Genomic DNA, 18,772 nt, shown 5'->3' on the forward strand with positions numbered 1-18,772 from the left:
AGCTTTATTGGTCAGGTTTGTAACCTGACTCTCGCCAGATGAATTTTGTTCCGCTTAGCTCCGCCTAGCTTCACTCACATCCATCTGGGACCTCTTCCATTGAGAGTGATTTCTGCAACCGATTTTATGGTACAGCCAATCAGGATGCAGGGCGAGAGTTTCATAGATGTGACATAGCGTAGAAGCGACTGTGAGACTGTTATCAGCATCACAGGTTGGCTTCGATGTGAGTGGTTGAAGTAGCACGTCAATAGATGACGGACAAGTGGCTTATTCAATCATATGCAAGCATTTTTTGATTAGGCCCAGCCTTCTGAAGCAACACTCCAATAGATTGGTCCCAGATGAATGAGTGGAGCTAGGCGGAACAAAATTCATCTGGCGAGTCAGGTTATCAGGTTTGCGCAAGCAAACAAGGAATTTGACGGTTAATCTTTGCTGTCAATGTACAACACTCACTTAACATATAAAGAATAAAACAAAAAGGTCAGTAAGAAATATAAAAAATACTGTAATAGAAATATATAAACATAAAAACAGAAACATTATAAGAGTAGTAAGAATAAGTGTATGTGCAATTGAAGAGATGGAAGAAATTGTGCAATATCAGTATAGTCTAAGATTTAGGATTTATATAGTGAAAGGCAGTTCAGTGCAATGATAATGTATTAATAACAATATTTTAATTGTAAGATTGAAGTATACATGAGGTAGATGAGCAGAACAGTGTTGATTGACTGTTCAGTGTAAGGGTGGGGGCTACTTCTGAGCGTTCAACAGAGTACTTTCCATTAGACTTGTAAATCGCCCAGCCGAGTTGCTCTGATGCAAAATCGTGACGTAATTGCCTGGTTGTCAAGGTTGCCATGGTCGTGGACACCTCAACAGGCACAGGCAAGGAGGCATTGGACCGGGGTGGGGGTGGGGGGCAGTGGTTGGTTGTCACTGGGATGGAGAGCTAGAGTTCAGCTGCAGGAAAGAAGCTTCCTCTGCGCCTTATGCAAGCATCGCTTGTCCTGGATGGCCTCAATGGAGGAGAGTGAGGAAATGGTGATGCGTTGGGCAGTTTTCACCATCCTCTCTAGTGCTTTTCGGATGTAGGCAGAGCAGTTGCCATACCAAACTGGGACATAGTTGGTAAGGATACGCTTGATGGTGCAGGGGTAGAAGTTCACCAGGATCTGAGGAGGCCGGTGGACCTTCTTTAGCCTCCTCAGAAGAGACGCTGGTAGAGGTGTTGAGGGTCCAAGAGAGGTCCTGAGAGATGTGGACACCTAGAAATCTGAAGCTGGTGATACACTCCACTTTAATCCCATGATGAGAATGGAGGTGTGTGCTAGCTTTAGACTTCCTGAAGTCCACAATGAGCTCTTTGGTCTTCAATAATTCTGTTAACAGGACTTGCTGGAAATTGTGGGAACATATGAATTTGTTGATTATATGCAACCTAATGCTGCTGCCCACTACAGCTAAGTCTGCCTTCATCCATTAATTGTGACTGGTTTCAGAAACCGCATCCTCTGAACAATCTACAGAGAGTAGCTCAGTGCAATTAACACACACATTGGATAGCATCTTAATAGATGGCATGGCTGTTGTGCAGGAGATGGTTGTCAGGAAAAGTGACATAAACTGTTGCCAAGATCTGGCAGAATGCTTCTTTGAAAATGTTGAAAGTAAGGCACGAGGCTACAATGACATACTTATTATTTAACAACTATACCATCACAAACTCCATTAAAGACAGGACGAGACAGGTCCATACAATGGGAGAAGCACATGATAAGGGATAAAAATACAAGACTCCACACCAATCAAAGATTTTAAAGCTTTCCTGGGATCGAAGGAAACCAAAGCCAACCTCATCCTCTACCTTGCTCATAAAGTTGTTGAACTATGTAAACTGCCAGTCACAGTTCACACACACAAAGGTGGCAGTAGCAGTAAGTCATTTTGGGAAAACCCCACATATCTACACATGTCACACAGATGTCTTGGTGCTTGCCCTTCGCAGTGTACCAGACATCAACAAAGACAGTCTCATTATCATGGCCACTGGAGAACTTCGACAAAAGATACATCTCAGCCTAGAAATCCTGACGCACCCTAGCGGCAGCAAATGTAATTTGCAACCAGGGTAGTCTAGCAACTCTCCATTACAATGTTCTATTCTCTGTATATAGACCTTACTGTCCTGTAACTGACCCCAGGCAGATGGGTCAGCCCCTTGAGTCGTGGATCTGCTTGAGGTTTCATCCTATACGTTTCTCCAATTCTTGGGAGTTTTTCCTCGCCCCTGTTACTCATGGGCTCTGTCTGAATGTTTAACACTCTGTAAAGAGCCATGAGACATGTGTAATGTTTTGACACTCTATAAGTGAAATGAAATTGAAATTCTGCCTGCTCCAAAGATTCTTGACTCACTATCACTGGGATGGAGACAAATTGTTGATGGGCAATGGGCTCCTGTTCTGTCAAAACTTCCACCAGCAGAGGCTGTTGTGGAACTTGTGAAGTGTTGTTGTCTTGCCAGCCATGCAGTAGAAGGTGTTTTTGCAAGAGTAACAACTTACCATTCAAGCAACTGCAGGTGTGAAGGCTCTGAGGAGATGTACACCAATATTGAAAGTTGACCACTTTAAGCCTTTATATTATTTTTTCGCATATATTGTCCACCATCTTGAATTTTGGCAGTGAAAATGAAGAAAAAAAAAAGGGAAACATGCTGTTTTGTATTCAATGGGGTCCTAGCAAGTAAAAAATCACCAGTTGCAAAAATCTATATGAACCGTTCCTAAAATTACACGATACCCCTAACTAATGAGGGGGAAATGGAAAGGCTTGTGTCGCACAGTAATCCCATTGTAGAACCATATAAAGCCATTTCAATGAATGTGTATGAAAATGTCACATTCCAGACTCAAAATGGGCCATTTCAGCCATTTGCACCTGTTATTGTTTATAGGCATAAGCACTTAAGTCTGTGTGTGCGCATCAGAAAAGGTCACATTCCAGACTCAATGGGCAATATACAGTTCACACTATTTAATCAGTTTGTGAGGGGTCTGCAGAGATTTGTGCTGCCCTTTTCCTGACCCTGGGCCCATACAGGTCCTGGATGGAGGGAAGGTCAGCAAATCTATTGGTGTTGGTAAAGGGGTAATTTCTGTCTAATTTGGAAGTAAGCTTATCTAGGGAAGATTTGCTATGTTGAACATCCTATCACCATGCAATACATCATGTCTTACATTTCAGACAAAATCAAGGCAAAAGACAAAATAGAGTTTCATTGCTTTTTATTTTTCAGTGACATAATTTCTCATAATAATTTCTACAAAAGGACAGTGTAAAAGTGAAAATCATAGTTAACATGAAATTAAATTTAAATTATACATGTCATTATGGTTATTTTTGTGACTTTACTCTTAACTCTTCATTATTGTCTCTTACAAAAGTGCAGTGTAAAAGTGCAAAACAGTTCACATTAAATAACATTTAAATTATACGTGTCATAATCACTGGCGCCTTAATGCAGGGGCTTACCTGGGCTGAAGCCCAGGGGCCTCGACCAATGAGGGGCCTCCTAATAATAATAATGATAATCAATAATAATAAACGGCCGTCCCCAGATTAGGGCGTCAGTCATTAGCCTATTCTGGAGCTAGCCTACATAATTGAGCACATTGCACTGCTCTACAATGACATCGATGCAGAGGCCCCCTTTGTCTTCTCTTCTAAAGTGTAACAAAATGTAACAAAACTTAATAAATCCCAAAGTAGAGGAGCTACAGGAGAGGCTGAAACTGACTGACAAATTTACAAACTCTGGAGATAACGTGGGTTGGATTGAAGCAACGATAAACGAATGACGTGGATTCCTGTAACTGTCCATGAAAACAGAAGGCATAACAGGTATCGTAGCAAATAGACTGGCAATGAAACGGCTTTAAAAACATGTAGGCCTATTTCACTTGTCTCACTGGAGTGAACGGAGAACATGGGCTGTTGCGCAAAGAAATTAATTAGTGATCTGCATCAACGTTCACCAAAAGCTAAGTTTGTGCTAACCCATATTCGCACAAATAATATCCTATGTTATGTTTTCTGATTGTTAATCACATCAGCCTACCCATGACATCGCTTATCAAAAAGGTTAGCCTACTGCACGAAAACAACAGCGTTGAACTTTTACAACATAGGCTAAGTTAAAAGATGGGTTGCACATATGGACGTTTCAAGCTTTTCAAAAGTGCATGTGTTTGTCGTATCGGTGGGTTCCCCAGGAGGTTTTTTGAAATTATGTCTACTTAACACACCATTCTAACACAGATTGGGAGGGACAGAAATACTTTTAGCCTAGAACAAGCAGCTGGCTCATGTGAAGTTAACATTGGCTACCTTATGCATTATCACTACACTTCCCAACATGGAGACATATCTCACGTTAAGGGCTTTCTGTTGCTGTTTATGTAATTTTTTTACATAGGCTCAATAATGATAGGCTACACTGCATGTTAGGCTATATCAACCAAAAGCGCACGTTATGTAAATAGTTATGGGGAGGAGTCCTCTGTGGGGTTGAGCTTGGGCACCCAGTCGCGCGGCACCAGGAAGGTGGCCAGGTTACACAAGTCCACAAACACCTTATAACGGTCACTGGCAAGCACAACACAACAACAAAGCTCTTTAAGCAAGACAGAAAGACAGAAATCCAAATGACCTGTCTGCAAGGGTTTGGGTCTAATCGTATGAGTGATTTTTGTTGTTGTTGTTGTTAAAATCAGAGAGCAAATTTCTCCCTGTTTCAGTCACAAACACACAGAGCATAAATATATGTGGGAAAATATTAATATACACATAAAACATTTCTGCTACTCATGATATTTTACAAAATGTGCATATGTGTTGCAATATCATTAGTCAAATAGGATGACAGATCTATTGTTTTTTTTTTTTTCTGGGGGAATTGTGCCTGACACATGGCTGTGATTGATGTGGTGTAGTGTGGTGTATGCAGGACTGCCATTTTGACCAGGCTGGGCTTACCTCACGGTGGAACGCAAGTAATGGTACCCTGAGGATCCACCTGTTCCCATCTTACTGCCAATCATCCTGTGCACCATGCACACGTGGTGGTCTGGAAGATGGAGGCATTCATAGTCACTTTCATAGTTACTAACAATAATGCATAATATTATGTCCATAACAATTATATAAACATAATGAGAAACTGATAGATCTGATAGACTGTATAGATCGGTTCTCTCACTATGAATACAACTTGCTGCTGTGCTGTCTGGTTTGATACTGAACATTTTGAATTAAATGTTGTTTAGTGCTGACTCATCTGAGACACCTACATCTCCATTTGGACATGAGGGAGTCGATGTCCATCAGTGAGGTCAGCAGCTGGAACGACACCTGGAAGCGAGGTTCCTCTCTGTCAGAACAGACCACAGGTGAGTGTCCAGCAGGTGGACATTGAACAGGTGAACCGAGTCAACACATTAAGCGTGAGAAGATGAGGAGTGAGAGGACAGATGATCAAAACTGTGAGAGGTGAATGGACAGGTGGACAACGAGTGAGAGAACAACTCACCTGTAGAAGTAGATCATGAGAGCGCCCTGCAAAGCTTTATATGAGAGCCGCCGCTCACCTAAGGACAGCAAAGACAGTATAAAGCAAATGCATGGGATCTTGACATGATCTTGATTTCATTTGGATCATCAGCTTGTTGGGATTTTTGTAAGGATGTGATGTTTAGACATTGGAGTAGCAAAACTTTGTGTCTGGTTGTTGTCATGTATGTATGCAATGATCAGCCTCACCTTTACTCATCAGGTCGTCATGTCTTTGCTCATCAAACAGGGATGTAAACAGGTCTCTCTGCTTTATGAAATCATTCATCTGTTCCTCTTTGTCCTCTGACTCTGGTCTCATCTGTCCAATCAGAATAATACTTCAGCTGACTGCATGTTAACCTACCCACTTTTAGAGCAAGATTACATATGCCACTGTTTCCATGGCCCCAACGTCTGATTACACAGTCTCAATGAATGTAACTCAATTAAAGAATGGATGAATGAATGAATGAATGAATGCCTAAGTCAAATGTTGCAGCACTGCAGATTATTGTTGACAGAATAATCATGACTTAAAATTATTTAAATACTACTGGGCTGTTGTGACAAGTAAATTTCCCAGCTGTGGGATCAATAAAGTCTTATCTTATCTTATCTTGAATCCATGATTACCACAGATGTCTGTGCAGAGTTGATCTATAAGTTTCAGGAGATGATAAACAAACCTCTAGTTTCTCTCTCTCCCTCTTCAGTCCCTCAGTGATGTTGGCCTCCAGTTTTCCCCAGAAGTTGAATCCTTTCTCCTCAAGGCCTGGGGTACGTTCCAGCCATTGCTGCAGTACACAGAAAGCAGGATATACGTTTCATACACCATAGCCTCAGGCAATACCTGGTACTGGAGAACATACATCATGATTCCATGTGTATCACTATATCCATATCATTACTACTGGGACATCCGTGCAAATTGTAGCATACTGTATGGGGTGTTGGCATGGAAGAGGTCCTATAGTGGCCTATAGTAGCTATAGGTCATGTGTTTGTTCTATGTTTACAATACCATGTATGTATATAAACGACACCCAAGAACACACAAATGTTCCTGTGTGATGTGATGTGTATGGTGGCGCTCCACAGGTCATCACCTCCACCACCCGGAGCAGCGTGGGCTCCTGCTCAGAGCGGAGCAGCAGCTCGCTGTCCTGGCCATAGAAGTTGTCCCGGTAGTGCTGCCGGTTGTAGGGAACCCGCCGGTCATTGGGAACGCCAAACTTGTTCTCCAGGAGACGGAACTGCAGGCTCTGGAATCCAGAGGCTGGAGACAGGTACTCCCTGGTTTAGGGCACACACATGTACACACACACACACCAATTTAAGTATATGTTACAGATGCATACACCTAAATTCATATTGGCATAAAGACACAAGTTACAGAATGAAAGTGGAATGTGCTCATAAACTAGGTTACATAACTTGGCAAACAAACAAATAAATAATCAAAAATTATCATCTGCTGACCTGAAGTCAAAGAAGTCCATAGCAGACATAGTCTCCAGAATAGCAAACTGGTCGACCAGGAGTTTAAAGATTGTGATGATCCTCTGGGTGCGTGTGGTCACCTTCAACATGTTACGTCCATTTTGCACCTGAAGTCAAGTGAAACATTTTGACACCCACTAAAACATGGTACTCCAATAACTTAAGTATCCACTGTTATCCATTATATCATTTATTATTATTATTTTTAAATCTCATAAGGGCCTTCATTTTCAAACACATAACATTTTGGGGGAAAAAAAATTGAAAAACTATTTCTCAATGATAAATGACTGGTGGTAATTAAGGCATTGTCTAGAAATATTTGTCCAACTTAGCCACTGCAATGCACACACACCCACAATGCAGAAAAATACTTTTTAAAAAGACTTACATCTCCGCTTATGAAGATATCCCTCACTGAGTCCAGCTCCCACAAGATCTGCTTAAACCACAACTCATACGCTTCACCCAAGAAAAGAAGAGTAAGCAGTTACACATGATGACCCTTAACCCTATACTGGCATAACAGGATTTTCTGTTGTTGATTGGACGTAATGCAAAGATGGCAGTGGTTATCAATACAAATACGGAGAATGTGCTTCAAAACTGATGGAGAAAAATGAGAACTGTGTTGGTTCAGATATATTTACCTTGGTGGGTAACTATGAATAGGTGCTCATCATGAATCTTATTGCCTTTCAGTTCACTCTGGAGAGATTGAGCAGCCACAATCTTATCCAGCTGGGAAAAAAATCAGCATTACACATTAGTTTTGTATTAAGCTAGTTTGGTTACTGGGTTAAAGGTCTTTGAAAGCAGAATACACTGGGAATACACTGTAACACTAGTGGACAGTCTTGACAGTACTGTGAGCATGTCTTGTGGTTTATTAGTCTTTGTGTGTGTGTGTTTGTGTGAGTGTGCGTGATACCTGCAGGTATTCTCCATAGATGATCCCTCCTTTACTGGCTTTGTTGGTTCCCTCCTGAGAGTCATCCCTCTCCTCCTCGTTCTTCTCTCTGAAGGGACAGCCAGTACACACACGCACACACACATATCAGTGTCACATGACAGACAGGTAGGAGAAGACCTGAGCAGGGGTCAGACCCCTCACAGTACTTACACGTCTCTGTTCTGGAAGCACGGGCATCCACTCATTGTTCTGCTGGACAGGGTTACACAGACTACGGTTTTCTGTTTCTCTCTGTTTCTCTTGCTCTTGCTCTGTCTCTCCCTTACTCTGTATTCTTCTCACACAAATTAACTCTTCATTTATACCCTGGTCAAGTGTATATTTATACAATAGCTTCCCTCCTCTGTCCATTAGCCAATGAGAGGGGACACTTCTCAGAAATAATGACCTGATCAGTACAATCAGCTTTTTTCAACTTGCTCCGCCAATTCTCTGAGTGTCTTACTTCACCATTCCCTTTCTCATTGCTCAACTGCTAAATTGCTCACTGCACTGTGTCTGTATCAAATCCGCTAGGGTTATTATATCTGCATGACGTACCTAGCAGATATGATAACCAAAGCAGTTCTAATTCCCACACACACACTGCACTGGTTAATACACATGATATAAAAGAGCATTCAAGAGGCTTCAGTCACTGACACGCAATGCACACATGAGATGAGCGTGTGCATGTAGGCAAACTAAATTGACAGATTAGTAATCAATTATGGCACTAAAAATGAATTAATGGGCTTTTTACAGCCCTGTGGCTTCCACGGGTGATGTTATTTATTTGGATGTCATATGTCATAGTGCTTAAATTAACACATTGCTACCGGAATGTAAGATTTCAGGTAATAGCAAAAAATGCTTCAGAAATAATCTACCCTACCTTTCATCGAGCAGTCATACAGAGAGGAAGGAGCGAGACCTTTTTTGGCATCTTGTGATGATACTGAAATTAATTTTAATAAAAATTGTGCATTTTGTGCATTAGTTTTGGAGAAGAATGTATCTTTTGTCTTACTCATTTTCAAACTAAGGCAGGGCTGAAACACAGCTACTGTGGAGGGACACCTTCAGAAACTGAGAGCTCTGGAGCAGTTCAGTTGATTTGGGAAACTGAGAGCTCTGGAGTAGTTCAGTTGATTTGGGAAACAGAGCTCTGGAGCAGTAAATAGGGAGTTTTGGATGCTTTTGGAAGGGGACACAATGACGGGAAGAAAACACAAAGTAGCCCCTCAGTGTGATAACCCTGTTCACCTTTCAAATGAACTGAATGTGTTCCTATTCTAGCTTTTATGAACACACTGATGAATGTGACTCCTCCAGCGAGTCAACCCCCACTAAGCTCCTGGGGAAGAGTGAGTCCCAAAAGAATGTCTACCACCACCCTACTGCCTTTCTTTACCCAGCTTTTCCAGATGCTCCAACGTCAGTTTTGTCCCCTAGGCCTGGAAATGGCAACCGATGCCTAAAATAACGAATGCAAAATCGCATAAAAAACATCTGATGAAATGCAATTTGTCTGTCTGGCCGGCCGTGGTGTGGAGGATGCTGCTACTCTTCTGGACAAAGTACTGTACAGTATATTATGGTCATCTACACCAGAGGTTCTCAAACATTTCTGGGGCTAAAGAAGCCTGGAAAATCCAGACCCTGGTAATCTAGAAGGATTAAGGGTCTGGCCACGAACAATGTAATGGCCCAACCCGAGGGGCGGCACCAAGCATGCATTTCAAAATCTCACTCCACGCCATTGGATAACACTAGACCAATGTTTACTCTGAATGATTCTGGACTTCGACACAATTGGATAACACTACGATCAATGTTTACTGACCTCCAATGTTGCAGCGCTGTCGTTATCAGTTTAGCTTGCCTCTGGCCCGCCTATATCAGATACGCCGATTTGATTGGTTCCACGGGATGCAAGGGGTAAAAGTAACGTGCATCATTGCTCATTGCCAGAGTGTCTCGCAGAGACAATTCCATTGTGCTCTCGTGAGAACTTTGGATTTCAGGGTAGGGCTAAAGCACACCAAGGGTCAAACCATTATGCCAAGGAAGGCACACCAATTTATGGTTACTCACTAGGAATGTCACAAACATTAATATAGGCTAAAATGGGTCTTCATATGCCCTTTCAAGAGAGTTCCATTATCAGCATCATAGTTGGCCCCACAAGACTTCCTTTTTAACATTCCATATGTTATCTTAATGCAGAGGAAGTAGATTGGGGCCCAAATAGAACGTTCAAGCATTGTTTTTGTTTTTATTGTTGAAAGGGTCTATACTTTCCCATACATACAAGTATTCATGAGCTGAGCACAAAATAAGTTATGACATTATTCACAGATTGAGAAAGGAGATGCTCTTTTAGTGCTAAACAACAGAAAGGGTGGTGTCTCACCTCTGCTGAATCTAGCAATTGCAACATATTCTAATGACTGTTAGTCAGCAAACTTCTAGATAAGTAGACAATTCGACTCATTCTTTGTACAACCCCAAATCAGAAAAAGTTGGGACATTGTGTATAATACAAATAAAAACAGAATGTGATAATATACAAGTCTTGTAAACCAATATTTAGCAGCAAAAAGGACATAGACAACATATCAAATGTTGAAAATGAAAATGTTGACTATTTCAAGTATGATCATTTTTACCACTGTGCTGCTTCACCTCTTCATTTAACAAAATTCTGTAAATGTTTAGGAACTGAGAAGACCAGTTGCTAGAGTTTTGAGAATTAAATGTTGTCCCATTCCTGCCCGATATAGGATTTCTGTTGCTCAACAGTATACCGGTAATCATGTTTTTCATTCCATGATGCACCTAATTTGACAGGCCATTTTTAGCACCTCATTCAGTTGACGTGAGGTGTTGTCCATAATGTTATGGAGTTTTTACAACTTCCTTCTCTCTATCACTATCACCATGACCACTATCACCATTGCACTATCACCATGACACTCACTCACACAGAGCACCTTACCGTACCTTACTATGCACAGAGAATCACAGGCTCAGTCCCTGCCTCAGTCATTACAAGTGCCTCTTGATTGATTAATCACCACTATGTGGATACTGTTTTAGTTAGTTAGTATAATTTGTATTTTAGTATATTCTTTATCTTCTACTATCCTTATTGCTTAGTTGTGTTTTTATATTATATACTTTAATTACTTTTTCTGCTGTTAGTGAATGTGTGTGTTGTCTGTATGCTACTGAGACCTTGAATTTCCCTGGGGATCAATAAAGTATCTATCTATCTATCTATCTATCTAACTCTCGTGGCTGAAGTGTACTTTCAAGTACAGAGCCAGCTCTTTTAATCAACTTTGTATAAGTTCTGAACTTACACTTTAAGGTTTTTTGTTGTCATTTGCACTGATACTGGTGCCCCAACTGATGGCTGCAAAGAAAATGGCACTAGAGCAGCAGACTGGTAAAGTTAAACATCCGGCTGCACACATTGAAAGACCTACAGTAAGCTTTCTCAAGAAGTATAGTCTGTTCTTTCCCTTCCTGTACACAGCCTCAGTGTTGCACTTCCAGTCCAGTTTGTTGTCCAGATATAGTTTTCCACTATCTCCACCTCTTTCCCCATGATGGAAGCAGTGTTCAACTTTGTATAGCACTCCTAAAGTCCACTACCATCTCCTTTGTCTTGGCCACATTTAAGAGGTTGTTTCGACATATTTCTGCAGATGACAAGTTGCAGAGTTGTGGTGAAAGTCTGAGGTGTATAATGTGAAGAGGAAAGGAGAGAGTATAGTCCACTGCGGTGCTCCTGTGCTGCTAACCCCCTGTTCGGACATACATCTGCCCAAACTGTGGTCTTTCCGTCAGGTAATCAACGTTCCATGATGTTATGGATGTCTCCACCTGCATCCTGTGTAGCTTCTCTCGTAGCAATATATTTGTGTCCTTAGCAATTATATGAACATAATGAAACTGAGTAAAAATATAACCATTCTATCTGTATAGATCAGTTCTCTCACTATGAATACAATATGCTGCTGTGCTGTCTGGTTTGATACTGAACCTTTTTAGTTAGTGTTGTTTAGGCTGAGATAGTGTTGTTTAGGCTGAAATAACTAGCAGGTCCAGTGTTTGGCTTGCTCTTCTTTGAGTTGGTCTTAAACACATAAACTGCACAGATGCTAAAACTATTTTAAGAAATCAAATTAAATTGTTCATAGGTCATTCATTTCTTCACCGAGATAGCAAACTCTAGCTTCTGACGTCAGGATTAATCCAACGCACACTGACTCATCTGAGACACCTACATCCAGGGTATCTGCACATTTTCCAAGTGCAAATTTAAAGACTTTTAAGACCTTTTCAAGACATCTTAATGGAAAAATTAAGACTATACCACGGCAAAAAGATACATAATGACAACTTACATTTTTTATGTGTAGCAGGGTTAATGTTGTTTCCCTGAATTTCCCCACATGAGTTGTGCTTTTCTTTTTGGAGTTCTTGTATTTTCTTTATTTTCCCACAGGAATGTAAGGGTAAGGGGGTGCGAACTGAACTAATGAACTTTTAATTAAGTGTCCCACTACACTCTAAAAAATGATTCAGAGGTTAGTAGATAAAACTTAAAATGAAGAACATTTTCGACATAAAAAAAATTAAGTTTGCTACTTGTACATGTATAGGTGAGTTGACAATTTATTTTAAGGAGTTTGTAATACTGAAAAAGAAAGAAAGCTGTCTCAACTTATTCATATATGGATTTTCAACACACAGTCTTGCTTTCACCTAACAATAGAAAGTATTAAGTTCCTGAAACTTGTAAATCTCGTGGACCAAACTTATAAAGCTAATAACACGATTGAACGCTCAGGACCTTCCAGACCACGCCTGAGAAGTAACAGAAATTATGGCACAGATCCTGTAGCCTGCATCGAACATCACAGGTAATGCGTGCAAAGTAGTCTAGCCTACTATTTTTGTGTTTGTTTTAAAAAGCAACAGCTATCAAACAACGCACACAGTGCATCAAAATCTTTGTCACGCGACACTCAAATGAAATTAACGCCACAGCTTGCCCTTTTGCTAATTTGAATATTTGAAAAGATGGATTTTAGCTATCTACAGACAGTAGCTATCGTGTCTTCCAAGCTAGCTGCTGCTTGCACGGTAATTAAACCATTTGAAAAGATGACTTTGGTAGCTGGCGTCTTCAAAGTTACCTGCAGCCTGCCCTTTGATCATTTGGAGTTAGTAAAGGTAAATTTAGCTGTCTGGTGTCTTCAAATTTCACCGTGGCAGCTGTATTCCGCGACTTAACATTTTAGCATTGCTAGTTCTAACACTGCACGTTTGAGGATCATATTTGGTCGCCCTAGTTAAGCCTAACATTGTCACTATTTATGAAGGTTTGTGGGCCATTTGACATTCTTAGCTTAACCTGAACATAGGCCCAATAGGTAGGCCAACATTTATTTATTTTGAAGTTTGAGAAATATTATGTGTCAATCCCTGCAAACCATGTAGATTTTGTTCATTTTGTTGTTTGTCTTGAGGTAAATTTTCTAACATTGTGCCTTTCTTTTATACAGATAAATGACGAATTCAGACGGAGCTCTACATTCATTCATTGCAATAACTGGACCAGTTGCCATTGCTTTAAAAAAAAAACAATGCTTTCAGAAAATTTAAATTGCTGTGTGCTTTTATTTAGACAGAAGTGAAGTAAGTTACTATAACTTAAAAAAGATCCATGCAAATTGTTACCTTAATTTTTTTAAGTCATTTCAACTCAAGTTGTTTTTTTTGAGTAAATATTGTGAGACTTTTATAGTGAGAAGAACTCAATTAGTTTAGCACAATCAACCTGATTTGTCCTCTAAAAGTTTAATTGTTGAAACCAACTTAATTATATTAATTTGATCATATAATATAATTCAGTTGTTCTAACTATATAAGTCTCACAATATTTACTCAAAAACGGCTTGAGTTGAAATTATTTAAAAGATCCATGCAAATTGTTACCTCAATTTTTTTAAGTTGAGTAAGTGTATTATTTTTTAGAGTGTACCACCGGGCTTGTCAGAGATCATGCAACAGGAGCATCTGTATGTGATGACCTGTAGCTACGAGAAAGAAAGAAATTAATTCAGTAAGACCCAGTTCGGACGTCACGTCGCATTATTTCAACTTTTCTTTTAAAAACACAACGCAGAGTATATTTAGGGAGAGCAAAATACTCCCGTTACAACTGGTGCCGTGACCCAGATCGGGAGTGAGGTTTAGGAGGGCGAGTGTAACGGATGCTAGCTAGCTTAGGTTGGTAAACCTCACTACCCGACGCCTCAAGAGTGCTGCTGGCATGCGAGCCAGTAACCTCCCGATCCGAGGTGCTGCTGTTTCGCGTGTTCGAGTCCACTTTTGACGTCTGGGAGTGAGGTTTACTAATGTTCCACAAGCTAGCTAGCTGGCAGTCGTTACACTCACCCCCCTAAACCTCACTCCTGATCCAGGTCACGGCACCAATGTAACCCGTTGTGTTGAACCTGCGCGATACAGCCCTGCACACGCCCGGACTCGAACCCGCGAACAGCAGCACCTCAGATCGGGAGGCGAGCGCGCCAACAATTGAGCCAATAGCCCAGGCTACTGGCTCGCATGCCAGCAGCACTCTTGAGGCGTCGGGGAGTGAGGTTACATATGCAACAGTTTTTTTTTCTACTAATTTTATTCCCCACCCATTTTTGGATGTCTACAGAAGTTACAAAATATATTTTGGCTAAAGAAAAATAATTGTGTTAATTACCTTCACAGCTATAAATGCCCAAATTGTAGGGTCTGGGCTGCTTGCTTTTGAAGTTGGCTGTACATATCTGGTTGTGCTTACTGGCTGAGACTGACTGTTCTTCACCTGTATCTGTAGTAGCCTATATTACTTGCCAAAAACATGTGCACTGGACTGGATTCCCTTCAATATTTTTTTTTCAAGTTAGACTAAAGCTATTAGAAGCTATTTAAATATTTCAATAGGCCTACATGTAAGTTACTATGTGCATCCATATAGCACAGCAAATTAAAGTTAATCCTTGTATCTAAACAAACCAAACCTTGACTGAAACATTGTAAACCCATTGTTTTGTTTTAAATTAATTAAGAGAGAGGTCCTCCTCGGATCCTGCTGAAAACTGCTGGTTTCATCTCACTTTATGTAGCCAGTCGCCGACAATCAAAAAAAATTGCGGTTATATTTCACAACTTTTGCGAAGTAGGCCTACTGGGAAAGGCTGGCAAGCAAGCTGCTGACAGATATTATAACTTAGACAGATATTTTCTTCCCTAGGCTAGGCCAGCAACACACGCTGGAAAGATGCAAACAGATCAACTTAACATATTTCCTTCTGATTGCTAAAATGCAAGTCAGTCCGTGGTTCCAAATTGCGCAGCAAATTATCAGACGAGTTTAGGGGTGCCAAGTCAGTTGTACTTTTTGATAGCTTATATAAAGCTTAAGCACTGCGCATAATTTGACCAGCAGTCTTCGCGTCCATAGTTAGTGAAACCATGCTGCATCCGAGCAAAGATTAGTCCAGTCATTTTAAGCCAAAATAGGGGTCAAGGTTGAACAAATTGCAACACAAGCAAACTTAACTGATTTTGAATCCTCAATATGTCCTGAGTAAGGGAAAAAAAGCCCCGAAGAATCCCGATAGGGGAAAGTTTCGAAAAAGACCCAAATATACCCTATTCATGCGCTACACAGTATTTTTCTCACGTGAATAGGGGGAAAAAATTAACCTTCACATATCACCATGAAAATTACTGAGTTGATTACTTACATCAAGACAAACAAAAAATGTATTATAAGTTTTTTTGAAATTGTTTGTTAACATGGGCAAACAGGGCATAATGTAATTACGTATAGTTAATTTGTATAAATACCACAACGGAGCTAATAGTCCAGGCAAAGGTCTGACCCAAAACTAATTGCAACAGAATTTATTTTCACATTTTTATATTTCAATTGGTGATCTTTACACCATAGTAAAGTACCAGAAAATCCAGTTATAAATATGTTAAAATGAGGGTTATTTTATGCATTATTCTTCAGCAAATACTGACAAAACTGTAATTAGAATGTTGTAGAATACACATTCTAAAGAATATCTGACCCCATCTAACTTAACTGTTAGATGCCTATCCTGTCCAGGGAAAACAAATTAAACACCATAAACTATATATTTTCTATAAGCATATACCCTCTAGATCAGTGTTTCTTAACTGGTGGGTCGGGACCCAAAACCTGGGCGCGGAACTATTCTGGGTGGGTCGCGGAGCTTGTGGTTAAATAAAGAAAAGAATCATCCATTTAAAATCCTATCAGATAGGCCAATAATGTCGGAACTTATATTTTTATAAGTCTATGCCAGTTGTTTCCATGGACTTAACAGGTCCTATTTGATAGGTCATGTTAGACATCATTTTAGCGGTAGGCTAAATATGGCAAAACGACCCTCAATATTTGAAGTATGGATTCATAGATGACTAATGGACTTTGTAAACATCCACATGTTCCAAACAAGTGCAGGCACTTTACTCATCTTATCACATACAGTAGCTCACTGTATCAGTTTGCGTGAACGCTAACAAATGGGTCACAACTATATGACCATGGGAAATTGAGGGTCCCAAGGCCAGACCAGTTAAGAAACACTGCTCTAGATGATATATAATACCAGTTAAGACATGTATTATCTTCCTCCATGCCTTGGACAATTTGTTTGTCAAATGTTGCAATTAGTTTTGGGTGACTATACATTAGCTATACATAATTACATTATGCCCTGTTTGCCCATGTTAACAAACAATTTCAAAAAACTTATAATACATTTTTTGTTTTTCTTGATGTAAGTAATCAACTCAGTAATTTTCATGGTGATATGTGAAGGTAAATTTTTTCCCCCTATTTGCGTGAGAAAAATACTGTATAGGTGCATGAATAGGGTATATTTAGGTCATTTTCTAAACTTTCCCCTATTGGGATTCTTCGGGCTTTTTTCCCTTACTCAGGACATATTGAGGATACAAAATCAGTTAAGTTTGCTTGTGTTGCAATTTGTTCAACCCTTTCTCCTAAAATGACTGGACTAGATTATAGATGCCCAGCGCAACTCCGAAAAGGAGGACAAATGAGCGTCCGGCTTGAGGCTGCGCCGGACGCCGGACAGGGCTTTTCAAATTTTTTGCATTAACCTTTTTATGTTTCATATGTGAGGTGAGAAGGGCTAGTTATTTTAGGGTTATAACATCAGCATGGCGTATCAGACAGAATAGACTACATGAGATATGCATATGTGTGATACCATGTTAACTTTTTTTGTACATAGTACTGGTGCTGCAAAGGTGAATAGATGTAGCACCAGCCACAAAATCTGTAGCATCGTTGTAAAACCTTTAAAATCTCTAAAAACAATCACAAGTATGGCAGTTCATCAATTGCAACTGGATTGATAAAAGGTCATGTACACCTGTAGGCTACATTGTATTTGGGAAAAGCAGAAGGTATCAGCATGATGTTTTATTATTATTATTTATTTATTTTTAAACAAAACAATCCCTGTCAGTTCAAGAAGAGAGGTCATGCCATGGATTTTTGTGAATTTTTCTTCTTCTACAAATGCAAGATTTGATTCATGTTTAGTTCATATATATGATATGATATGACTAGATATGATATATCATATCATATCTAGTCTTTTGATTAGATCAAAGTATCAACTTTATTGTCATTGCACAAATGAAATACCAGTAGCCTAAAACGAAATGCAGATTTACATCTAACCAGTGGTGCAAATGTGGCTGACATGTCCAAAAGGGCCTTCATGAAATGCGTCACAGACTGTTCCATACACATACAGTAGCTGAAGGTCTGTGGCTAAAGCAGCCCTAATGAAAGTGTGAAGTTTTTTCCCCTTTCTCAGAACCTATAGTGTTCTTGTAGGCCTAAGCGAGACTAGTTTCATGTTGCACATAAAGCATGAACTGGATTTAGTGCCATTGCCAAAACTGTATTGCACTATTCATCGCACAGAATGATTTTTTTGTAGCACATGCAACAAGAATCTTCATTAAGTTGTGCTGAATTCAACTAGCCCTGTTCCCAAGCAGAGTTTTTGCCCATACAATTAGCATAAACAAAAGGGCTGCCAAAATGGCGATCATGCCATGTAAATATATTCATATTGTTCACATGTGTACATCTCAGAAATCTCCCTTGGGTAATAGATCAAAGGTACAGGCTGTGAAACAATGAAGAAGAAAAAGATTGGCATTTCTCCATATCACTGTTTGATAGTGTAATCTCATCAAATGAAAATTTGTTGAAAACTGCATCAATAGGTATATACCGCTGTTTCTTAGATGTGCCCAACATTATGCTTACATTGCATAGTTGAAAGTGGGATACCAAAAGCAGGAAACATCAGTATCCCCAGAAGACACAACAACAGTATAAACGACTGTGAATGGCATCCAGTACCAATCTTGTGTATGCTTCCTCGTGTGGATTTTAGGGGTGCCAAGTCAGTTGTACTTTTTGATAGCTTATATAAAGCTTATATAAAGGATAAAGAAATTGTAGTTACAGGGGAATTTAGAGAGGAACTTGAGGTCAAGTTATCAAAAAGTACAACTGATTAGCCACCCCTGAAA

At 40.0% G+C, this 18,772-nt stretch overlaps 1 protein-coding gene across 1 annotated transcript; it reads right to left on the minus strand.

Annotated features, from left to right (window-relative positions):
• Positions 1 to 4,553: 4,553 nt before the first annotated feature.
• Positions 4,554 to 8,280, minus strand: LOC125287933 (tryptophan 2,3-dioxygenase A-like). The gene is made up of 12 exons (XM_048234019.1): positions 8,246 to 8,280; positions 8,054 to 8,141; positions 7,773 to 7,863; positions 7,514 to 7,584; positions 7,102 to 7,229; positions 6,729 to 6,915; positions 6,309 to 6,416; positions 5,830 to 5,941; positions 5,600 to 5,657; positions 5,361 to 5,440; positions 5,047 to 5,137; positions 4,554 to 4,656 (listed from the first exon to the last, which is right to left on the minus strand). The coding sequence occupies exons 1-12, from the start codon at positions 8,278 to 8,280 to the stop codon at positions 4,554 to 4,556; spliced, it is 1,152 nt and encodes a 383-aa protein (XP_048089976.1).
• Positions 8,281 to 18,772: the final 10,492 nt, after the last annotated feature.

This window comes from Alosa alosa, chromosome 22 (genome assembly GCF_017589495.1).
Source record: "Alosa alosa isolate M-15738 ecotype Scorff River chromosome 22, AALO_Geno_1.1, whole genome shotgun sequence".
NCBI classification, from domain to species: Eukaryota; Metazoa; Chordata; class Actinopteri; order Clupeiformes; family Clupeidae; genus Alosa; species Alosa alosa.